The sequence below is a fragment of the Phaenicophaeus curvirostris genome, chromosome 10 (assembly GCF_032191515.1).
Source record: "Phaenicophaeus curvirostris isolate KB17595 chromosome 10, BPBGC_Pcur_1.0, whole genome shotgun sequence".
In the NCBI taxonomy this organism is placed as follows: Eukaryota; Metazoa; Chordata; class Aves; order Cuculiformes; family Cuculidae; genus Phaenicophaeus; species Phaenicophaeus curvirostris.
Genome location: NC_091401.1, coordinates 12,471,898 through 12,497,490, shown reverse-complemented (window position 1 = coordinate 12,497,490; position 25,593 = coordinate 12,471,898). Strand labels below are relative to the sequence as shown.

The window sequence follows — 25,593 nt, the reverse complement described above, 5'->3', positions numbered from 1 at the left end:
ATCCACAGCAGAATGACTTCAGCAGAAAAACAGTAAACAGCAGCAGGCAGTAAAATCCAAAACACCTCCATACAATAAAATCTCACTAAACCACTCTTCTTTCACTTTCCTTAGAAGGAAGTCTCAAACAAGTACTTCATGGAGCTCTGTACCCAAATACCCATCAGCACATCCATGATCCACAACACTGACTGTTTATAATGCAGTTTTATTTTTTCCTTTGTACAAAAACAAATATAAAATTTAAATCCAATAGAAAGTGTATACTAGCAATGACAAGTTTACATTACAATAAGACAGGACAATGCGATGTGTATTTAACACCACATTAGTTAAAACTCTCAGCAATACATGCACTAAATAAAATAAAAATTGCTAGAACTTTTAATCTATTTCTACAAAGAACATCCAGGTATCAAGACCCAAAAGTAATCTCGATAGGCAGTATCGACAAAATTAGACCTTTTCCACACACAAGAAGAAACCAACATTAATAGAAGCACTTATTCTCTTAAAATCCTCTCACAAAAGCCATACATAAAATTCTTAGTAGATACAGAAAAAGCTCAAAAGTTTATTAGCATAGGTAACCATTCAGTAGTTTAAAGAATCTTTTAGACATTTTGAAAAGATACTGTAGTTTTCAATCTGTACTTTTTCCCACAAAGCCAGAACTATGTTGACTCCTGTTTCAAAACCTAGCCAGTGGTTAAAACTAGCTTGAGTGAAGTCAGAGTAGTGTACAAAATATTTCATGGAACACGGCTGTGTCACTAGAGTCCGTTTACTTCTTGAAGAAAGTCTTTTCCACATTCAAGGTTTGTTTATTTGTCCCATAAACAAGATTGTACCTGAGGGAAGAAGTGAAAACAAGGATTACCATAGTCTGTAAACAGAGTTCAAGTTTTCCATGAAAGCCTCAAGTCCACAGAGCAGAGCCAAGCTAGCTCATCAGTCTTGTGTAGCCTCCCTCAAGTTTGTGAGCCTAGGGCAGCGTCTGTTTGTATAGGTGGCCAGCTCTTATTTCTAGAGACACACAGTTCTATTGATGTTCTGTGGAGTCTCGGGATGGGAACTGCTGCCAGGAGCCTACTCTTCCCCCACTGCTGGCAGCTGCATCTTGTTCCCTACTAACTACCATATCTATCATCCACACAACACCGCAAGAAGTAGACGAGTTATTCAATGTACTGGGGCAGCTCTGCTCTAGGGAAATCAGCCCATACTGCAAAGAAACCATGATCGCTGTGTCTGAACACTCACTTCTAGGAGGAACAACACCCTAGAGTCTCTGAAGCTCCTATTATGGCCTTTGCCCTAACACTATCTTACTGTCCATCAGAAAGCTGGGTCCTATTCACCAATATGCTACCAGTAAGAGTTATTTCCTCTCCACTCAGAGGAACTATGAGTATTAAAGACTGTTCTTTTGTACCCAGGAACTTGCCATGCTTGTTTCAATTAACTTGGCAGCCAGCAATAATTTCCTCCTGTTCCAAGTTGTATTCCAAATAAAATAATCTAATATTAAAGGCAGAAAAATACACTTGCAGGATTTTTTTAAACTAGAATAGTTGTTCAGTAGCTCCAAACTTCTTTTGTCTCTCTTGCATAGCTGATATTCAACTTCTATGTAAAAATGTACATAAAAATGCTACTTACCTGTAGGATTGTGCCGGATGAAAAATACAAATGATCTGTCTACTATGAACCAAGGAGGGGATGACCTGGCTATTAAAATTGCAGCTTGCAAGAAAGAAGGTTTTAAGTTAGATAAATCAAGTACCACAACACATTATATACTCTATTAAAGTGCATTTTCCCAGTGTAAACTAGAATCCTGCACAGGCCTAAAACCTACCAAATTGGATAGTTACACCCACAAAGGTCACATTACTATGGTATAGCAACCACATTAAAAAGACAACACGAAAGACAAAGCTGGAAGGAAGTCTTGGGGTGTCGCACGAAAGAGGTAGTAAGCTCAGTCCTCTTTGTCACCTAGATAGCCAGGAATATTACATTGGTGGCCAAAGTGGTTGCTATCAGAAGACATTTGTCTAAAGTAAGCCTGTTCAAATTTCTTGGAGTGTATCAGTCTGATCAATATTGGATAGTTGGGATTTTCCAGAGAAATTATACAAAATCCATCAACTGATCTGAAGTCAGAGCCCATTCCTGCAAGGGCCTCAGAACAGGCTCTCTTTGCTTAGTGCTACAGCCCTCTAATAGTGTTTTCCCCAAATCTGACACAGTTATCAGTACAATTGCTTACTTGTTGCTGCAGAAGCTTTGGTTCCATCTTCACTGACTTCAATTTTTGTCTTTTGCAAAATATGAGATACATGAAGACCTTCTGTTCCTGAAAACCCAAGGAGAACACCACTTTCAGTAATAGTAGTTGCAAGAGTCCTGGAGTACTGTGTAGCTAGAGCTATGCTAGTATGGCTAAGAATAATAAAAGCTGCTACAATCCTGAAGTTGCAGTGAAGAACACTACTGGTAATATCTCTGAACACAGTCACCAAGTTTGTGACTATAAAAAAAATAGGTTATTCCCCATCTTCCTCCTCCCCATTTACTATGTTTCCTTATTTGATGGTTTAAGTTAGAAATGTTCACTTGTATTTTCAGTTTTTATTAAACAGAAATACGCTATCTAAATTTCAGCTATACTTCTGTTTATCTCAATCTCGGGGGTAAAGGACTTAACAAGACACCTTGCTTACAATGAAACACAGAATTTGTTTTCAAATTCAGCTAGGAGAAGGCAGGCTTTTTTTGTTGCAGCTCTCTGTAGAAGCTATCAGGAGTTTAACAGAAACGGAGGACAGAAATAAAATCACACTTTAGAGCCACGAGTTCAAAGATGTCTATGCCACACTTTCAGATACTAAATTTACAGCTCCAGGTTAGTCCAGTTCCTTAAACTAGGAATTCAGCCCTTGAACTTTCCTAGAGCTCGAGAAAATTTAAGTCATTAAACACATATTTCAGGGGAAAGTTAAATACTGCAGTTGCAGTATTTGCATGGTATTGTCACAAGTCCTGCCACAGATTTTAGACAATGCTTGAGACCCTCAGTTTGTAATACCAAATCTTAAGAAGCTGAACAACATGATTTACTGCTGTAGAGCAAGACAAGGGGAAAAAAGCCACTGCTGTATTCGGTAGAACCAAGCAGTCATGCTTGGCTGGCTAAAGAACAGAACTTCACTCTAGTGTCATGGTAACACTTATTCAAGATAAAACAGACAACTGCAGTGGTAAAAACAGAGCTTTACTCAGTGCCTGAAACTATGAATGAAGACTACCACAAACAACTTACTTGTTATTTTTGCAAAATTTGCCTTTGACTCGTCAAACATATCTGTAATTCCAAGTGCCTGCAGAGGGTCCTTTAAGTCTGTTTCTACTACTGCTGTAAATCTAGTTGGAACAAACAAAAAAGAAGGCATCAGTATCACGCAGGGAACATGCCCTAAAAGTGCTCCATTTCTCCTGTATCAGAATAGATACACACACCACTCAAAAACACTCCCTGAAGGAGGAATGGATTATACTAGTACTTACTTAGGTAAAATAACCTGCACTCTTCTTGCTACCATGGTTGCCATCCAGCTTCCTATTGTTTTTGTGCTGATGTGGGGAATGATAGCAGAGAGCGGTGTTGTGCTTTCTGTAGGCAGAGCAATCAACATGCTTATCATTTCACCATGGTACGGCAACTCAATGATATTATACCACAGCTCATTCGGAGTACTTGCAGTGCCTAGAAAACAAGCAAAGCTAATGAGCCACAGTTATTACAGCATTAAACATCTATTTTACCCTTAGACACCTACTGCTACAGAAGTTTCTTTGGAAAGCTCTGCCCGCATCTTAGAACTGACTCTAAAGAGTCACAGACTGAACATCTTCCTGCTAGGCAACCTTCAGAAGTGGCATGGGGTCTGATCAGATGCTAGTTTGACAAAAAGCACAGACAGGATGATAACACAAAGTAAATATTCATTTGACTTTGATACGCATACTGTTTCCCAAACATCATCGGCCTGGAATCATAAGTCAGCTATGTCTGTAAATCAGCTGGACCTCTGCTTCAAATCTTGGCTGTACCAGAACCGACTGAGCAGAGAAACAAAAAGCAAGAAAAGGCAGCAGGCTATCTTTCCAGGCTGAAGAGATCCAGTAGACAAGCTCTTTTTCCTCCAAGAGTTATTGGAAGAGCTCCTGTTTGAGGCAGTCTGTTGCATTTACTTCATTTTCTTGCTTAATAGGCCTGCTTCTAATAAGATCCTTAAGTCCTTCAAGGTAGTGGAGAACAGCCACTTTGAGGCAGTGTAGGAGGCCAATTAGATGAGAAGGAGCAAGATAGCAACACCTCTGTGAGTTATAGCAAGTGCTGAGAAGGCTGTCTTTGAGCAGCCCTCTCCTCCTCCAAGTTCCCTTTGGCTACTGTGGGATTTCTGGCATGAAACTGGGAAGCAAACGCTTTTTCCAGGAGTTTCAAGTGAAAACTTGTCAGCTTAACTACAGACAGGGTTTCTGGGAAGCTTTTTGGATAGCAATAAGATCTTACTATCTTTCTCCTTTCTTTATGTAAGTCTGCACTTGTCAGCCCAAGCTGAAAATCTACATCTTCATTAGAAATTTAATCTTGTTGCCAGGGCCACGCAACCTCAGCTGAGCTCAGACTGCTAGAAATCTGGCAGCACTGCACTTATTTTGCAGTAACTGTGTCAAGCTTAGCAGTCTGATTATTTCCTCCTATTATGGCAGTGGTTCTCGGACTACAGCCTATGGATCAAAATACTGGTCGCGTGCATCAGAACAGGAAAAGAAGGTAAACTGCCCAGCAGTTAAATACTGCTTTCCTGGTCTGTTTTGTGCTATTACCATTGCTACTGAGGCTGGAGGAGAGTTCATCTTCGCAGTTATAGAATCACTGAACTACAGAATGGTTTGGGTTGGAAGGACCTTAAAGCTCATCCAGTTGCAACACACCCCTGCCATGGGCAGGGACACCTCCCACTGAATCAGGCTGCTCAAAGCCCCATCCAACCTGGCCTTGAACACCTCCAGGGAGGGGGCATCCATGACTTCTCTGGACAACCTGGGCCAGGGCCTCACCACCCTCACAGGAAAACATTTCTTCTTCAATCTCACCCACATCTCCCCTCTTTCACTTAAAACCTTTCCCCCTCATCCTGTCTCTGCACTTCCTGATAAAGAGACCCTCCTCAGCTTTCCTGTAACCCCTTTCAGAACTGGAAGGCTGCTCTAAGGTCTCCCTGGAGCTCTCTTCTCTAGGCTGAACATGCCCATCTCTCTCAATCTGTCCTCACATGGGAGCCAACTGACAGGAGTAAAATGCTTAACAAATTTAAACTTTTAAACATTCCATTGCAAGCAGAAATAAGATAGAAGCCTTGTGTAAGGTTATCTAGAAATACCTTTCCTACAAGGAGTTCTAACTCAGCAAGATATCCCTTGTTCCTTTCTAGCCTCAAAACCTTTTCTAGCTTAAACATACACCAGCATTATGGGTTTTTTAACCAGCATCAGAATCATAAGTCAAAAGCCTTTAAGATAACTTCAGATGGGTTTTAGCAAGACTGTTATTAACACTGCACTACTGTTATTATCACTTTGAGCAATAAAATCCCCACAGGGCTGCAACACCAAAGCTCTGAAGTACACTGAGTCACATGAAATGCCTCCATCAGCTTCAAGAGTCTCCAGTGGAAGTCTGGCTGAACCTGCTGAACTTCTTTTCACTTGTGACTAAATTTAAATTTGAAAAGCTGCTTCACACCTTGAAAGATACAGCCAACAAACTAACCCTGTGCTCCTTTGGCTCCCACAGGACTCGGGGCTGTGCAAGTCCCCTTTCTCTAATATACCATAAAACACAGACCGATTCTACTCCAATGTCTTTCATACATAGCTCATCATCAGATGAACCTCAGGGTTCTGTTTCTCTTGGTGGTTTTCCTTTATTCTCACCCCTTAAAAAAGTAAGGATTTCTTCTTAGCGTGATGTTTCAGTAACATACAAAGTTCTCAGTTTGAGTACTTCAGATTTTTGTTTTTGAAGACAACAGGATAAGGCAGGCATTTGGGCAGAGCATTCAACCTCAAGCAACTGTCAAATACCTAGCACAGCAAGCTCATAGATACATCAGCAGTGTGCAACACTTCTGTAACACCACCTCCCACATCAACTACAATAAGTACCAACATTAAACACCACAGGTACAGCCAACTTCTGCTCAGTTTGAAGGAACAGATGAAATATTACAGCCATTGTTGGTGGTAGTGGGAGTTATTGAGCTTACCACAGCGGAAGATAGATAACTGGGACAGCATAGGAACTTGGTAGGTCTTTCCATCAGCTCCATAAAAAGGGCGTTTCTTTGTATTTTGAGGTCGAAATCGTGATTTCCATAAGCCCTTGAAATACACAGCATTTACTAAAACCAGTCTGGTCAAGCTGCCACCAATATCATCTGGTGTTACAACCTGATCGATCATACCTAGAAGAAATGAAGAACATCTGATTATTTGCTGTCAGAAAGCTGTTCATTAAGAACCTAAAGCACATATTACTTTAGGCCTCCTGATCTGCGAGTATGCCAGCTCCTCAGGGGGCAATATATTTAAGGTTCTTAAAGCCAACAGTATTCTTTGTCAAAAAGTAAACCTTTGGGAGAAATAAAAAGCAAACACATCTTGCTAATAGATAGACTGATGTTGTAACTAACAGCACCTTACCCTTTCCAGCATGCGAGCATATCTAAGTCTCAAACTAGGCATGTTACAGTGGTAGTAGTTTCAGCTGAAGCACTTCCCATTCACACACTGCTTGCAACACTGCCATGCAAAGCTAGTGATGTGGTAGAGAAAGAATTTGACAGCCTCATTTCACAAATACCACATCCAACATCATTAACAACATGCTCCTCACATCCAGGAGGCACTAGTTTTAAATCCAAGAGATACGAAACACAGTTCACCTAGACTATGAACATGTTGTGAGGCATTATCTCTGGCTTTAGCACGTGCAGGCTTGACAACTGGATGCCAAGCAGCTTGAAGCATGAGTAGTTCTGCGAAGACAGGATTAATTAAGAATCCTCCACTAAATATGACTCCTAAGAACACTGCACTATCTTGGAAGGGCAATAAAAGCAAAAGAAACTACTCTCCAGCTTCCCACAAGTCTTTTACAGAGTCAAATGTGCAAGTCACTTGAAAGCATCTGTTATGTTTGAGAGAGCTTAGCTCCAGGAGAACTCCACTTAGATTTCTCATCAGTTGCATGAAGGCAGAGAACAGTAGAATCTCCCCAATGCCATGTACAGACAGACACCATAGCCTTCGCCTGAAGCCATGAGACAGGCACACCTGCTGGGGTAGCGATCCTGCAGATTTCTGGCTCACCAGCTCTAAAAATGCTACCTTAAAGACAGTTTTCAGTTAAAAGGCACAGCTTTTTCTCCTTCCACTCCCATCTCATCTTTCCCCAGTATTTCAAACTGAATCCAAGATGTCTCAGACACCATCCTGCACAAAAAGCAGTAGCTAATACTCACCCCTTGTTTCATTTTTCACCCACTGGTTGATGGAATCACATGCTGCCTTTGGGTCCTCAAAGTCCATGCTGTTGACACTGCACTGAAACACCTCTTTGTTCCTTGTAACAAAAGGCACTTCCATTTTAAAGTCACTCTTTGCAAACACTGCATTAGCAATTGTAACAATGTCTTTATTCTTTTTTGAGACTATGAGCTTGTTTATCTTCTTTAAGGCTTTACCAACCCCTAGTTGGAAAGAACAGCAAGTTTAATTTAGCATAAGATGATGAACAGTTACTTTTTATGCAACTACTAATGACATGAAGGATGACACATTTTAAGTGCTGGACTAGAAAAGGAGACCAAAGCAGGCATTCCAAGAGGCCTTCCAAAATACCAATTTCTGATCTTTCATCTGAAGAATACTATGGTTTCCCAGCAAAAACATGGTTTTCACTCTGATGCCTGCTGCCCCCTCTAGCTGTCAGCTCGGAATGCTATGGACAGTGCTTGGCATAATATTCAGGTTCAAGTCTTAGTGTGGAGCTACTAACCACGCTCTTTCACAGAACAGACTGTTCCAAAATGTATTTCACATCATCAAAACCCAGGTCGCCTGTTAGTTCTGTGACAGTGACAAACTCAAGGTCTCAGCCTGTTCACTCAGAGCCAACAGGTCTGCAGGATTATGCAGATGGTCTTGAACCTCAGAGCACTAAGCAAAAATTGTTTTGTCACCATCCTTCCTTTCCATTTACTGGAGAATAAAGGAAGCTGTCAAGATTTCTTCAACAAATCTTCAAGTAAAATCTTAGTTTCCTTAAAGACTAGGTCTCCTGGCATAAATCACCTATAAGCATGAGTCAATCCTTTCACGTATTAACTTGCCTTTAAAAATGAAAAAGGGAAAGCAGTAGGTTCCAGTGCTTACAGTCGAGATCCTTAGGACCTGAAAGCAGCTCATATCAAGTGCTTGCTAGCTCCTTCGCTGTATATGAGAGAAGGCATATGGCAGCACAGAAGAACTGCTATGTTAATCACACCCAGTTCTCCTTGTTGTTATGGCTTATGGAGGAGCACTTGTCTACACAGGGAAGCTATTGCCAAGCAAGAAACTTCACGTTCAATATTGAACAAGATCCTCGTGTGGCTGTTTTTACAGCAGTTATTAATGGGCTCCCTCTGTTTCCTAATAAAATTTGGGTAGAAACCCTTCCAGACCACTTCCTTACGTAGACAAGCTTGTGATAAGCAATACAAAGGGAATAAATTAGTTCAGGGTTATTCTTTCAGCGGCATATAAGAAAAAGCCTCAGATGGCTTTGCTGTTTAAGTGCTTTAGCAGTTCCATTTGTATGAATTTCTACATGTTCACTCTCCAACACCATGGGCAAATTCTTTTGGAGAACATACCATAACAGAGGTTCTCAAACTTTATCCTGTGGACCACTGGTGGTCCACGGAGCACTTGCTTGTGGTCCAGGGAGAGCTGGCTGGTCTCATGACGCTGGCTCTCCTCTTTGCTTCCAGCTGCTAAATTGCATTAAAAGACAGCTAAAGATAAATTAAATACTTTCCAACTATTACCTTCCCAAAGAAGCAGTTGCTGTAGTTGCCAAAGGACTATAAGGCAATTGTGTACAAAAGCAGAGGAGATCTGTGCAAAGAGATAGGTAGCACCACATACCAAGTTTCTGTAACAAGGTACTGCCTACCTTCTAAGGAGTTTGAGAACCTCTGTATCTCGCAATTGGGATTAGAAAGTCTCGGGCCAAGTAAAATCAGTTGATGTAACACTTTAAAATTTTTGCAAGTACTTATTTTCAGCATTCGAATGTTCCTCAAGTCAGTTATCCCATGAAGAGATTTCAATCTACAATATTTAGATCTTAAGCTGACAAATCATTTTGCTGTACTTTAAGCCCAGAACCAAAACAGCAAAGCAAATGAAAACAGGACAACACGTGACATGACAATACTGCTCAAGATTTAAATGTGCACTTACCTCTTGGAGAGCTTCCTATTCCTGGAAGGAAGGCAGAACACTAGCACTAAGATGTTAAGTCTTCCTGGCAAACCCTCACAAAAAATACACAGCATGCAAAGTAAAGAACAGCAAGAACCTTCAGCCTACACTCTCTTAAGGGGCAGACATTGGCAGAGGAAGATAAACAACAATGCATGCAGTGTCAGGTGCACAGACAAGCAGAAACAGGTGCTTCAAGAAGAGGACACTTCAAGAACTACAGATTCAGGGATCCTGACAGCAGAAACACAAATGAACACAGCTGAAGAGCATCCAAGTGAAATTATCAAGTGTATAGTTTGAGCTTGCATTGCTTTCAATGTGGTGACAAGCAATACTTTTTCCCCATTACCTAAGAAGTGGTACATACACTAGGGGCTGTTCAGTACAGCCTGAAACAGGGTACCGCAGCCTTCCTGCATAGCACTGGCACTGGACTGCTGTCCACATTGGTCTGGAAACCCAATTTTGTGAGGACAAAAGCAGTTCTAGCCAGGACCCTGAAGTCATTAACAAAGCTGCTTATCAGCCAGTTCAAGCGTATGTACATGTCCATACTCAAATTGTCAATTAACTTTAAAGTGTGTCCATTTCGTGCTTTGGTAAACAGAGTTAATTGGTGCATGATGAAATCTACCACACTTTGAAAGCCACCTCATGGTGGCACAAAGATTCTGACAAAACACTCAAAACCACCTTTGGAATCACTGACCATTTACGCTGTATCTCATCATAGTTGTCAGCTGCTTTTTTGTCTTGCCGTCAGCACCAAGCTGCAACACGCCCAGCACTGATGCAATCCCATGAGGAGAAACAACGACATTGTCCTGAGGCTTAGCTTTCACTATCTGATTGAAGACTTGGATTCCAACATCAGAGCTAAGTTCCTCCAGAGGGTAAAAGCTGAACTGGGAACATACAGATGTTAAAGTCCCAAGAACAAAGATGAATGGGAAGTGCCAGTTCATGGTTTCTGGCTAGAGATACCTGCAAGAAAACAGGATGGGAAAATTAAGTCAGATTTAGCAAATACAGCATTTTTATTTTCAACTTAAATTCCAATTTACCTAAAGAGCAGGCAAGTCTTGCACATGCTTCACACGCCATTGACAGAGCTCTGGCAACAGAACTCATATCTATATTAATGACAGGCTGAGAGAGTTGGGACTGTTCAACCAGGAGAAAAGAAGGCTCCAGGGAGACCTTAGAGCAGCTCCTGTTACCTGAAGGAGGCTACAGGAAGGCTAGGGAGGGACTCTTGATCAGGGAGTGCAGAGATAGCATGAGGGAGAAGGGTTCTAAGCAAAGAGGGGAGATTGAGATGAGATCTTAGGAAGAAATATTTTCCTGTGAGGGTGGTGAGGCCCTGGCCCAGGCTGCCCAGAGAAGTCATGGCTGCCCCCTCCCTGGAGGCATTCGACTTCAGGTTGGATAGGGCTTTGAGCAACCTGATCCAGTGGGAGGTGTCCCTGCCAATGACAGTGGGGGAGGGTGGATGAGGGGGGTTGGAACTGGATGATATTCAAGGTCCCTTCAGACCCAAGACATTCTATGATTTTACTGCTACCACTGTTCTGGGTTTAGGGGTTTCCAGAAGCAGAAAAACATGAAATAGCTGCCAGCCACTACGTAACAGGACAAAAGCCACCAAACTGGAAGACTACCTCCCACCACGCACAAAATCAGTCAGTTGTGTTTCAGCTAAACAGAGTCTTGTCATTCTATTCAAACTGCCCTTTAGGATAAATTAGTGCTAAGAAGCCTCATGGTACTGTCCTCGCCCACTAAGATGTGATGCACAGTACATTTTATAGATCATTTTCTGCAGTGAACAGAAGCACGTATACATATGCAAACAGACCTTCTGTTGCGGGAATTTACACCTGCCTAGAATAATAAGTTAGCTGCATAACTGGCATTTTCCATGATGAGCATATAGCAGAAGACTTCTAGATTTTAAAATGCAAGGTTAAGACTGTATTTCAGCCTGTATGTTTCCATTGAAGAAAATTCAGCAGCTAATGAGTACAGAAGGATGTTCACATTCAAAACAGGCTTCATCTGCAGATCTAACAGAACTCAGGACCACTACAGCCATGACTTCCAAGAAACTGAGGCACAAACAGCAGCAGCAACAGCTTGTTCAGGACCTCTCAGCAACTGATTAGAAAGCCAAGCCCAAATCTTAAAAACTGAGTAATGTAAATACTGGGCTATATTTCCTCCTCATAGAAGCATAATTCAGTCCAGTGGAGGTCTAGGTTGGATATTAGGAAAAGGTTCTTCCCCCAGAAGGTGGTGGAGCACTGGAGCAGCCCCCCAGGGAAGCACTGACAGCACCAACCCTGACAATATTCCAGAAGCATTTGGCCAGCCCTCAGACACATGGTGTGAATGTTGGGGCTGTCCTATTCATGGACAGGAGCTGGACTTGATCCTTGTGGGTCCCTTCTAACTCAGGACATTCTATGATTCAATCCTTGGAGGGTTTTTTAGCACAAACAGATACTTGGAAGAATAGTCATGCAATAATCTCCTATTTTGTGAAATTAGGTTCTCTGCTCACCACAGTTTCAACCACAACACTTATTTTAGACAAGTCCATCTCAGTTGCACAGTTGAAAAGTCCTGGCTTCCATTTTCAGACCATCAAATAAGCCTGTTCCCCCACCACACTGACTCCAAGAGCATGCTTAGGTGTTAGTCTCAAACACCCTGAGGAGTCACCTCATTCCATGTCTCGCCAATGGCTAATCAGGCTGTAGAAAGTATACAGCTGATCAAAATGTAATTTGCATACCACATGCAAAACCCAAATAAAAATAGGTCTCTCCTCCCTCCCCTGGAGTCCTCTGCACACTCACTCTTCTGGCTCCAGCAACCCCGAGCCAGAGGCCAGCAGAAACTGCATCCAGGCAGGGCACACATTTTGGCCGAGGCGTTATTTCACAGTGCCTCCCACTCACACAAAAGGGCGTACTGCACCCACGAGCTGTGCCATCGCACAGCCTACCTACGCTGCCAAGTTCAAACCATGCTGGAGCACTTGATTACCAGAAAACCAGCTGGTGTTTGTACAGATTCATTTAATCATCTTTTAATAGCATGTACTTTAACTGCGCTAACACACTTGAAAGTAACAAATACAGCATTTCCACTTTCTTCTACACCATTTCAGGGGATGGAATTGGCTTCAAAGTTTGCTGTTGCAGCGCAGAAAGAGCCAAATGCTTAACACAAAATAAGGCAGGAGTTGAGACATTTTTCTCCCCCATCCCAACTGCTGGTGTAGCTGTGATCAGAGGAACCTGTTGGACTGTTTTAAGTTGCGCAAGAAAGTGAAAAGCCTGTCCTATGAAACAGGTTAACAGCCCACCCATTCATTAAGTCTTTCCTACCAACTTAATAATCCCCTACAGTTTTGGAGTCACTGAAGTGCAATTCCTTCCAGAAGAGCTTCATACCAATCATCAAGTGGCATTTCTCAAGCTTAAGCTGAGCACTACACACATTTGGCCAGCTGCAGCAGAGACCTGCACAAGGAAAATCCAAACACCATCTGACGCCCATGAAGCAGGTTAAGTGAATCACATCCTAGATATGTCATGCACCCCATCCCACTGGCTGCAGTCAGAAGCAGTTGTGGGAAGGACTAGCAGCCTGGCAAGTAAAGAAAAAAAAAAAAGTACTGCAGGTTTATTCTTAAGATTTCTTTGATACTAACAGAAACCAGCCACCTGAAGTGTCCAGGTTTGTTCTTCGCAGAATGGTTTGGCCTGGACGAGAACTTAAAGCCCATCCAGCTCCAGCCCTCTGCCATGGGCAGTGACACCTCCCACTGGATCAGGCTGCTCAAAGCCCCATCCAACCTGAACTCGAACACCTCCAGGAACGGGGCATACACAACTTCCCTGGACAACCTGTGCCAGTGCCTCACCACCCTCAGAAGAAAAAATTCTTCCGAAAATCTAATCCACATCTCCCCTCTTCCCACTTAAAACTGTTCCCCCTTGTCTTATCCCAGCACTCTCTGATAAAGACCACCTCCCGAGCTTTCCTACAGGCCTCCTTTTCAATACTGGAAGGCTGCTCTAAGGTTTCTCCAGAGCCTTCTGTAAGCTGAAGAACTCGGATCTCTCAACCTTTCCTCACAGGGGAAGTGCTCCAGCTCTCTGATCACCTTCGTGACCTCTTCTGGACTCACTCTAAGAGATCCATGTCCTTCCTGCACTCCTCAGGGGCAGACCTCCCTCTCCCCCAGGCAGCAGATCTAAACTGATGGCAATGTTGCCTTGCAGGAAGCAAATGTGACTTGCCACTCAGAGAAGCTAGGCTTCTGTTTTAGGGATTTTCCTTGGTGGTTTGGTGACCATCTCTTCTCCCTATGAGGGGACCCAAGAGGCAATTTAAACAAAAATTCTTAATCCCAATATTAACCAAACTCTCATCTTTACCTAAGTACCTTGACAAGGAGAAGAAAAAAAAAAAAAGCAAGCCACAACCCCCACAACTATCTGAAATCTTTAGTATATGTATTTAAAAGCAAGCAATCAGTTAATATTGGTGCAATAATGCCTGCTCCATGTAGTTATGGAGACCAGGGACAGCAACAGACAATAGTCAGGGCACACAGTCTGAGCTGCAATTTGAAAACCCCCCGCTTTTGATTGAGGCCACTCCACCTGATCCACCTGTCAAACCAGGAGATACTGGCCTATTTTGAGCATGGCACACTACATTGCCAGAAGTATATTATGAGGACAGAGACAGGAACAACACTTCTATGAAACCTTATAAAACAATGCTTCATTGCCATTTAGGTACTGTCTCTGCACAAGCCTCAGTAAAATCTGCTCTCTTCTTCGCCTCTGCCAGGATATATTGTTGGTCCCAAGTTTTCTCCTTCACCGCTGACAGCCACTATGAGACTCGGGGTGTCAGCTCCCAGTAGCTTTGCATCTTCCCCATGACACGTGTGAAGCCTTGTCAAAACAACCCAACTCTGCTCCCAAGGCCACTGCTATGCGACTTCATTCTTGATTATTTTTTTTTGTTTCAGGGAGAAAACTACTACCTGCTGCATCCAGTTTCCCCAGAGGTCTCCATGCCCGCCCAGTCTCTCCCTCCTGCTACACTATTACAGCACATTGGTCTCCATTTTAGAGCACAAATTCTAGCAAATACCTACTCATTAAATAGAATAAGTTATGCAGAGCTCTAAGCACAGGGAAAGAGCAAAGTAGCTCATCAGCATTAGCTACAGAGCAGTCACTCTCAGCCCTGCCCTGCCCACTGCGTAGTTCAACCAGCTAACTGAGGAGCTAATTTAATCTCTGAGCAGAAGTCATATTCACGTTATTAATGCTTCTGGCATGGATTTCACTATATTCAACTTCCATGGAGTTCAGTAACAAGAACTGTATTTGCATATCCTGAAAGAAAGAAACAGCCTAAGTACAGCGCAAGGCAAACAAAATCCAAAAGGATGTAGGATGTGTAAGATGGAAAGCAGCTGACCTGCTATACAGAATACCAGCAAGCTTTCAACAAGCTTTCATAACTTTGAAGCTAAAAACTTAGCGACAGTTAAATTTGAATCCAATGCTTCAGAAAGCCAAGCAAAAATACAACCTAGGCACTTCTTTGCCTACGACCTTTTTATCTTTGTGAAGTTTACTGATGAGGAGGAAGATGTATAGGCAAATTCATTTGCATAGATGTGGGCTTTTGAAAGATGCTGGACTAAAAAAAGATCCCTCTTAAAGGTAGGCTGCCCATTTCTTAGACTGAAAACTTCTAGGAAGAACATTCCATAACTTAAACTTCTAAACAGACAACAGACATACTGACACTGACCCAAATAAATGCAACTAGAGAACAATAAAAACCAAACCCCAAATTTAATTTAAATCCAGTTCATAACCCTAGTGCTAAAATTTCTGAACAAAACTGATGACAGCGTCATGCATTGACCTGTATGAGGGATGTATGAGGGATTGCCCACAGCAAGCCTACCAAGAACTCCATTACTCCACCTGCCTCAGCAAACAGCACCATACCTAGTCCTGTACACCAGGCTAAATTAGCAGTTCCTACCCATATCTACTGCAAAGCCTCGTTTAAGCCATTTTTAGATAAATGGTCCACTGAGGCATGCAGCTCTGGGGAAGGCAGGAGAGGAACACTGCAGTGCATCATCTGCACTAGTAGCTTGGTATTGTTCCATGACAGATGATGAAATGTCTTCAGGCTACCAATCTCTGGGTGACCTCAGCCTCTAGCCAGTATTGCAAACCCTAACCCTCATACATAGTAGGCAATGTACTCGACTCACTATGCACAGCTATCTAGATGACCCACATAATGCATAGTTTAAGCTTTTGGCTGAAGCTATTATGGAAGTATTTATGTCAAAGCAGACATGATGCTTTTGACCTGCATTTACAGAACACTCGGTACAAAAGCGAAGTTACATTAATACAGACTTTTTGATCTGGATCTAGAAAGGCATTTGGTGGAGCAGAAGTTACGTCTTCAGCCCCAGGCACAAAAAACTGCTGAGCATGAAGATCCTCCTACAGGAAACAACTAGCTTAGGAAGGACTTCATCTTCAGAGAGCCAGACAGAGCTGCTGTGCTCTTCCCAAGAGGAAATGGAGAAGTTAGTTTGGTTCAAGATCAGACAGAAACATGAGCTGGAAGCATAGGCAGATTTAAAATGCAAGTAGGAGAAAAGACCTGTCCCAGAGAGCCTGAAGAACACTTTGAAGAGAATCGAGAATGAAATAGTGAATTGTACATAGATTTTTAGTTATCTGTACTGAGTGCATTAAGTACTGGATGTATGTTAGTATCCTATGAGATACCTCCAAGTTGTTTATTTTGAAGCCTGACCTCAGCAGCAATAAAGTACAACCCACAGGACTCATTCTTGAAGCTGCAAGATGGATTCTGCAGTTTCTTTGAAGACATATCAAGTATAAGGAAGTTTAGACACCAAACTCCACTTCTGTGAATAGCTGTAACCCAAACAGCAGCAAGTGCAGCAAAACAGAATGAAACTAAAAACAGTGCCTTGCAGCATTGCTGGTCTCACTGTATTGGACCCAAAAAGCACAAGAGCTCCTGTGCCTACGTAGCAGGCACTGGGCAGCCTGTGTGCCCAGAGAAACCTGCCCTGGGACATGCATTTAGGGACTTCTCAGAGTTTGAGAAGTTCATGTTTTCTTGTCAGTGCCATCTGTGCTACTAATTTAAAAGTCTTATTTCAACTGACATGAGCTCAAAGAAAGCAGTTTCACTTCAGGCATTTAACCAACTCTCTCCAGCAGGACTGAATAAATACTCAACCAAACTTGTTAACAGCATTTAAGGAGCTGGCTGAGTACACAGCAATTGTTTCTCCAAAGCAGAGACCACTCTGGTTGCAATGGGAAGGCCACAAGCTGCGTCTTGTTTTCCAGATGATGCACGCTTGGCAGCATATTAATATAAGCAAACCTGTCAGTAGGCTTCTCCTCCTCACACCTCTCAAACCTCTTATATACCAAAGCCTTCAGCTTCAGTATCCACTCCTCAGCCCCTCCTCCTTACCCTATGCTATCCTGCTTGGCCTCCACTATATATAACCAAGCTTTTGGGTCTGAAGCAGCAGGACCCATGGTCTGAATGCAGGAGAATTCAGAATTGGCTTAGTTCACACAGCAGAACTGAAGTGTTTAATCTTCCTCCACATTTTCTGGTACAGCTTGAATGTTGGTTCTTCCCTTTTGTCTAACAACTCTCCCAGTGCTTCCAGCTTTAAAGTAGTGATTAGAACCCCCACAGACAAAATTAAAAGCCATGTTATATCAACAAGTAAGATCACACACACAAATAAAATCTAACACAGCAAAACAGACTTCGATTACCCAACACCTGGAAGGTTTAGTATCTGCACAGCATTACTAAGAAATGATGTCTTTTAAGCACTTTTGAAAAGCTCAGTACTTACATTACTCTGAAGAGGAACAAGTCACTGTCAACATGAGATAAACATGAGTTGTACACAGAGATAAGCTGGAAGGGTTTGTTAGGAAATGCTTTGTATGTTAAGACATTGGACTGACTTCAGGCACCACAACCAACACTGCACACAACTACAAAAAAACATGGCCCTGGTCCCAGAGCTTTCCTCTCTCAACCTTATATCTTTCTCTGCCATTTCTAATTCCCTCAGTTTGGTAAAGCATTTGGGTTTGTTTCAGGATGGACCATCTCCACCTGAACACCTACCTTAGCCATGTCCAACCAGCCTCCCCTGACAAGGGGGAATTTCCCAGCAAAGCATCAGCTTATAAAACTGGCTGGCCTCAGACAGGAACCATCTCTTTGTCCAAGCACAGCTCCTACACGAGCAGAGACTTAGAGTTTAGTACTACAGAAAAGCTGAGGAGAGACTTTTTACAAGGACATGGAGCATTAGGATGAGGGGGAATGGCTTTAAATTGGAAGAGGGAAGACTGTGATTAGACATTAGGAAGAAAGTCTTCACAATGAGGGTCATGAGGCACTGGCACAAGTTGCCCAGGGAAGTCATGGCTGCCCCATCCCTGGAGGTGTTCAAGGCCAGGTTGGATGGGACCTTGAGTACTCTGATCCAGCGGGAGGCATCCCTGCCCATGGCAGGGTTGTCGGAACTAGATGGGCTTTAACATACCTTCCAAAGGAACTCATTCAATGATTTAGCATGGACAGGCAAGCTCCACTTAAACTCTGTAGCCTCATGACTAACGTCTCCTGTTCATAAGGGAGACTGATTTTCTCACCGATGTCTTCTAAGACATTAGGCAGTGGTGCATGGTAGTTCACTGGATTGTGTAAAACAGGTCTTTGTAAGGCTGACTTAGAGACAGCTTTTGATTTCACCACTCAGTTGTAACCATACTACAACTACATAGGCACTATTCAGAGTTTCAAGGACACAGATAGGCATTTATGTATCATGTGCTTTTCCTTCCATCTCTCTCTCACATATAATTCAAAAGGCCAACTTGAGCTCTTCTTCATGAAGCAAATAGTTTGCTGACCCCACAGGGCAGGGGGCTTATGGAGATGATTCTTGGACTTCACAGTTCTACCAGGGTTTTCAAATTTCATCTGTGTTTTCCCATTATAGACAGCTCAACAACTATTATTAAAGTCTCCATGATTTAAATACCGGAATAAATAATGCAGTTTCCACTGCCTTCTCCAAGATCTATTAGCAAGTCCTACAGTATCAGGAAGATTAAAGAGAATTATGTTTTTAATTTACTGGTACCCCTTTAATAAAAGAAGTGGTTTTGTTGATCTTAAGTTCTTTATGCAATGTGGTTATTTTAACATAATGAAGAAGCAGCATGGGACAGTCAGCCCATCATGACTAATGTTGCAGAACCAGTTTCCCAAAACGATGCAGCACAATCGTGTTTCACAACAAGGCAGTGAAGCTATACCCTCTTGCTCTCCATTCACCCCAGCAGAGGGAACAGTTGTTCAATGATTAAAGCATTTGCCTAAAATTTATCAGCAGGTTCACAAATCAGATTCTATTTTAAATTTTTGTGGAAGAAAAGCTTTGTGGAATCACAGTTCCCACATTTACTGTAAGTTAACAATGCTTGTTGTGCAAGTACAGACTCATTAAGAAGCAAAGGCAAGCCTACAGGATTGTAGGCTCCCATTAATAAGGTACAGGGTATTAACTCTTTGGTAATTGGCTGCATAAGGGCAGGCTTATGAAGTAACTCCACAAGGTGCTGGACTAACAACATTTGGTGTCTTACCTACTCAGGTCCCTCATCACAACCTTTACCTTAGCCCCCATTTCTGCTATAGTAGTAGACTTTCTTCCTTCCTTAAGGGATAATAAAGGCAAACCCAGCACCCTTATTAATTTCCACTTGTGGCAGGACATCTGACAGCAGGACTCTTGCACCTCTACACCCCCACAGAGCAAAGTGAAACTTCTTCCTTCCCTCCCTAGGGAAATTTCTATCTGCTGGCCAGTGACACATGCCCCATCTCCAGCACATATGAGGCTGAGAGAGCAGATACAGCCTTCTGTAGATGGTTCCACAGCCACCTTGAGACTGCATGGAGAGCTGTACTTGGAGCAGATTTGATATCAAGAGCTTCCCAGTACACATCCTTATTCAGAAGGGTTAAGATACCAATATTTGTAACACTCAGTCCTAAAGAACTGTCAAGCAAAAAAAATCTTTGTAATAAATAATAAAAGCTGAAGACCTAGAATCAAGTCTTCAAACCAGTAGTCAAAATTTCAGTAGAGCTTTGACAAGGCATGCTAGTTGCTGCAGAGCGGATGACATTACTGTTTGCTTTCATATTCTACATCTTTCAGGTTTAGTTTACTCTACAAAAGAGGTACAGGTATTTCCTATTATGCAACATCTTACAAAGCCCAGTTCCTACCATTCTACAACTTATGGTTCAATCTGGGTTTGCAGCACAACTGAAAATAAAGTTTTTTATGTAGCAATAATGTTTTTATGCTCCTGGGAAGCTAAGAGAGCTGGCAGGCTGTACCAGTCACGTGTTAAGTAACCAAAGCCTCTACATGCTTTGATTAGGGATGCTCAACTAGTAATAAGTAAGAGACAAGCTGTCAGTCTTCTAAGCGGCCTTTAAGAGATACCATATAAAATAAGTAATTCAATATTACTAAGTTTTTACTTATTCTTCCTCCTACAAGGAGGCAAGCCTATGGCACTAACAGCATTGGCACTACTGCAAAGTTACACAGGTGTATTTAATACACTCATTTCACCATAAAAAAATTGGAACAACTCCAGTATTCTCTGCTCATAATAAGAGCTTTCATAACGTGTACTCACACAAACTCACTGATAACTAAGACCTGAATCTGAAAGCATTTGTAGTTAGAGAATACTACCATCTGACAAAACACCTGGGAGATACCAGGAACACTGCTCTAACCATTTACTTCACTTGTAGCTGGAGATTTGCAGTGATAGGCAACTAGCCTTTTATTTATTGATTAATCATGCTGAACAACATTCACAGTCAATAGCTTCCTATTTGCAAGTTGCAAGTGACTTTAGAAACTTTGTTCTCATCTGAAGTACTAGATAGCAAATGTAACTCAATGTAATGTAGCCAAGGATTAAAGATATTAATATTTAAGATAAAAAGACAAATTTATTTTCTATCTCTAGGATAGCATCAGTGAAACTTAGGCTTAAGCTCATAGAAACATCAGCTACTAGTTTTCTAGCAGCGTTTCCTCAAACACTTCAGAATTAGCCTAAAAGTTAACCAAATAGGATAGGGATGTTTACATTTTTCTTTGCAGCATATAGACACCTACATTCATCTCTTCCTCCTCCAGAGCTTCAGAAGCTGAACAAGCCAACCGCAACAGTATCAGAAGTCACAGATGCTCTAAGTGTGCAGGAATCGCACCCAGCAAGGATGCGGGAATGAAACACTGTGCTGGGACCCCAAAGTGTATATTTAGATACCGCCTCAGTCATCTGCAAGGGTACTTATATTAACCAATTAATAACAGAACTAACAGCTATTTAGAAGATATGTATTTAAGAAAACACTTTTCAGTAACCTGACCTCAATCCCAATTAATCCCACCAGCTTTACTACAGGTTTCTGGAAAGGCAAGACCTAAACTTCAATAGAAAACAAAAGGGACAACTGAACATGAACTATGCACGTGTATCCTCAAAGAGCAGGTCATGACCTGGTATATTAAACCATCTGATTCAGTTCAGCTTGAAAGTTTGTGAGCTGAGTTGTGAGCTGTGTTGACTGAAAAGCCTCCGCACAGTCCATCACTATTTCCATAACACAGATGACGAACCTCAACAGAGGAAGCAGACAATTAGCTGGGAAAGCAGCCTCTTAAGCTGAGCTGCCAGAGCAGCTGGAGCTTCATTGCTGAGAAAGGTGCATGAACTGCTCCTTCTGGGAAAGGAAGGCACAGAGCAAGATGGAGCCATTTAGCCAACAGATAAATCCACCAACTTCTACACAGGATTTTAGATTGCTTAGAGATGTAAAATAAGAAGAAAACAGAATGGAAGAAGAAAAGTTAGAGGCGCATCCAGTTCTCCTCTTGTTTTTTGTACCTGTAACCCGCCAGAACCAGCGACAGAGACTGCCTCTTCCTATTAAAACCAAACAAGGAACCTCAAAATCCATTCACAATCTCTGGTCAACAGAAACTTGCAGTTCAGAGCAGGTGACGTGGCCATCTCAGCAGCAGTGAGAACCATCACTAAATACCATGACATGCCCTTCTGCTGGAATAGATGTTTCAAATTGCTAAATAATAAGAAAAGCACTTAAGAAAAAAGCTTGGTCAGAGCCACACAGCTGATGAACGTGAATTCATACAAGCTGCACATCAGCTGAACTAAGAGAGCAAAGATATACCAATGTTTTTCAATACTCCTGCTAGAGACCCCAGAGTGATTTATACTGTAGCTTACAGTCTTTTGGCAGCTAATATTTCTCCCAAACATTTTCTACCTGCACGCTGAGGCCACTACATACACACAGCCTTGTGCAGGCATCTTCAGTTCAGGACTCTGGTAATCAGTCTTGACACCTTCCATTATTACTCTTTTGGTCCCAAGATACTAAAAGAATTTCAGGGCACTGTTTCTGAAGCCCTGGAAAAGAACAGGGTGCTGCCTGAGGCACATGGTTTACATCATGTTGTTGAGTATGGTCAGCAAGACCGAGATTTCCACCATGAGAAGATCAATCCTTAAGATGAATATGCTTTCTTACATAAACCGCTTTGTGGTGTATTATTCAGACCCCAGCATGAGTCACGTCCTGATTTCAGACGGGAAATACAAGCAAAAGCCTCTTTCTGGCTATTAAAGGTGAACACCAGACCATAGACAAGATACAGCAGCTGCCAAAATACATGTTTGCACAGACGCTGCTCAAGAAGAGATAAAGAATAAATAAAGCATTTCAGTTAGCACTTAAGTGTATTTCAAGACCAGGAAAAGAAACTACAGCCCACACTAGCACTGCCACTAGAATTGCCTCATCTTCTTCCTGTCCATGATCACTGGCTCCAACTTCAACAGTGCCATCCTCTGTGCTTGCAAAAGTTTTCATGTAGTTGAGTAGTGAACTAGGTTCTAGTGCTAGGTAGGAGACATGGAAAAGCAGAAAACAGGACAGTTTCCTTCCGTAGCATGCCAGCCTAAACATAGCTACAGCTGTAGAATGCTACCACCTTCATCTGCATCTTCCTGGTCTCCTCCCATTCATCATGTAGGGGAAACACCTAAGCATGTACATGGACGCACATATTCAGCTTTCTCCTATTTTCACAGAGATACTACTTACTTTAATTAAAATATTTTTTTTTCATAGTTTTTAATTTACACTGTCAGCCTTAAATTCAGATGTAGGTGATTGGCTACTGTATGCTACCTCCTCTCCAAAGTTAAAAAAGAGGCAATTCTTTATACCACTCTTCTTATTCAAAAGTTGCTTATGGTTAGTATAGGTGCACTGGATTACATGGTACTTACAGGCTAGTATTTTGCTGTAAAATATGATTTTTAAGTTATGTCATGGGCAATTGGGAGGATGCCCGGAAGCTTGCAAAGCTGACAGCATCCAGCAACACTTCACAGCTTAGTGATGATTAATCCATCTTTTCCCCATCTTCCCATGTATAAAACCTTTGACCCTAAAGAATAGTAGAATCCAGTTAACAGACCAACTAACTGGAAGTGCTTTGATGATTAGGCTGGATTTCCCCCTAATTAATATTGCAAAAGCATGATATCTCATGCATGTTTGTGATTAAGTAATCCAAGTGGTCCAGACAACCCTAACTCCAGCTTCCAAGAAAAGCCTTCCACGGAGCCCCAGCTTTTTCAAGCGCGAGCATTGCAGTTGCCTAGCAAGAATCACAAGCCGCAAGCAGCTGCATAAGCCAGGTAGATACTGAGTCCAGCACCACCAAAGCAACACAAATATCTAGCCAGAGCTTCCTTTGAACTGTTCCCTTACTGTAGGGGCACAAAATTTATACACACGCTCATTTTAATTCCTAGCAATAAAGCGAGATGGTTATTTTTATACTTATATACACACACACACTTCAATCTAATCTAAAAACATCTAGCGCAACTCAGTGGGCTCACTGCTTGACATTTCTCTGCCTAACAGTATGCTATTAACCAGCTTTAGGACTGGAAGACATTTCTGGCTGTGCAATTTAGAGACCCACAGTAAAAGTCTCCGCATACTCCCAAGACATGCTATTCTCCTGGTTGTCAATGACAACACCAAACAGAAGCTTCTACACTTCTGTATACACCTTGAGACAAAAGCCACTGCAGATTTCTGTTTTCTTTTCTGCACTGGCATGAGTTTGTTTCTGCCTCACGTGGGAGGGGGTGAACTATATATAGACAGTTGGCTGTGGCAACAGTCTCATCACCATCCAAAGCAAAGAGGAGTTTCTACAACATCCTGATACCTAGGGTAGAAGATGCAAGGGTAAGGTCCAGATAAGCAGCTTTTCTGCATCTTAAGAGCACTGACAATCTGCTGACAGCTTGTCTGACATAATTGTCCCTCATTTTAAAGAGGTTTTAGACCAGCATCCATTACTCAAAGTTTACTTCTGTGCCAAACAGCTGCAATTCTTACAGGTTTAATCACACCCCACTAAATACTAGAATTTCAAGCTATCACATCTTATACATATGTGAAACCATCTACTCAATCATCCAGCCTTTTGATTTGTGTCAATTTCCACCTCGCACACTTTAAACGCTCATCTCGTCACTCGGCAGGCATGCAGCTGCTTTTCGCTTTGCTTGTGGGCTCCTGCAGCTTCTCCCCTTTTCCAAAGCTCCAAGACAGTACAGCTGCATCCACCTACGTATATTTTGTGAACAGTCCCAAAAAATCCAGGTTTCTAATGAATTCCTGGGGAGACACGTTACTGAATGCTCACAGAAGAGAAAGTGAAGGGAGAAGAGGAAGTCATTTTTCAGTGCAGTGAAAAAACAATAATCAGACTACCAGGTTTTCTTTCAGGAAGTTGCCCAAGAATGCAGTTAAAACCACAAAACCCAAACCACGTTTCAGAATCGCATGCAGGCATGAGAAAGGGGAGAGAACCAAGTCACACCGAGGCCGCTCACCCATAAGCGACTCTTCTCAAGTTTTAAAGGAAATCTGGCATTTTAACACCCAATTGTTAACACAACGGTGTTTCCCAAGACTGCATTTCTCTCTGAAGATCCTCCCGCTCTGCAGAACATTGAGCGAAGAAATTGAACACCCATCCGAACCAGGAGATAAAAAAAGAGCGTATGAGGATTTCCAAATGCTCCCAGAACTCCGTTTGTAAAGCACACTCCAAGATAAGGGCTTTAACTAACCGGTTCTCTGCTTCAACACGCATTTGGTGCCACCAGCAGTACTCAAGCCCTGTTCCAAGAGCAGAATACACACACCCTGAAAGAGCTGCAAGGGATAGCGAAACGGGAATAGCTCAGTTGCTGAAATACGAGTTATCTACATACATATATTTTAGTACAAGACGAACCTCTCTTACAGCAGACACTAACGAAGCCAGCAACTCCCAGTTTTAAGGCTCTCGGGTAACCCTGAGGCTGGAGAAGGGACCCCTCCGGGACGGAGCAGCGGGGACAGGCCGAGTGCCACCAGCCCGCAAACCCGCCCTGCTGGGCGAGGAGCCGCTCGGGGCTCCCGCAGCGAGAGGAGCGCAGCACGCCAGGAGCTCCCCGCGCTGGGAAACCCGGGGAGCCGCAACAGGCACCACGAGGCGCCCGGGACAGCGCGGGGGGAAGCGAACCTCGGTGCCCGCAGCCCCCCGCGCCCCCCCCACCCCCCGCCGTGTCCTTGTGTGTGTCCGTCCGTGTGGCCGCTCACCTCCCCACCGCCGCTGCACCGCGC

At 42.6% G+C, this 25,593-nt stretch overlaps 1 protein-coding gene across 3 annotated transcripts; it reads right to left on the bottom strand.

The window, feature by feature from the left end:
- Nucleotides 1-188: 188 nt before the first annotated feature.
- On the bottom strand, nucleotides 189-25,593 carry SERPINE2 (serpin family E member 2). 3 transcript variants are annotated; one of them, XM_069864476.1, is made up of 10 exons: nucleotides 25,570-25,593; nucleotides 10,319-10,593; nucleotides 8,994-9,113; nucleotides 7,599-7,826; nucleotides 6,342-6,539; nucleotides 3,574-3,772; nucleotides 3,329-3,429; nucleotides 2,276-2,362; nucleotides 1,663-1,746; nucleotides 189-851 (listed from the first exon to the last, which is right to left on the bottom strand). In XM_069864476.1, the coding sequence occupies exons 2-10, from the start codon at nucleotides 10,572-10,574 to the stop codon at nucleotides 814-816; spliced, it is 1,311 nt and encodes a 436-aa protein (XP_069720577.1). In that variant the 5' UTR covers nucleotides 10,575-10,593; nucleotides 25,570-25,593; the 3' UTR covers nucleotides 189-813. The 3 variants fall into 3 exon arrangements, with proteins under 3 accessions (XP_069720577.1, XP_069720578.1, XP_069720579.1); XM_069864477.1 differs by having other exon boundaries at nucleotides 8,994-9,110; XM_069864478.1 differs by lacking the exons at nucleotides 8,994-9,113; nucleotides 25,570-25,593.

Excerpts from the sequence above, each read along its gene's own strand:
- SERPINE2 (XM_069864476.1), bottom strand. The coding sequence starts at position 10,574 with ATGAACTGGCACTTCCCATTCATCTTTGTTCTTGGGACTTTAACATCT. Across the intron at positions 3,773-6,341 it reads GTTATCTATCTTCCGCTGTG|GCACTGCAAGTACTCCGAAT; the intron begins GTAAGCTCAATA and ends CTTGTTTTCTAG. Across the intron at positions 1,747-2,275 it reads CAAAGCTTCTGCAGCAACAA|CTGCAATTTTAATAGCCAGG; the intron begins GTAAGCAATTGT and ends CTTTCTTGCAAG.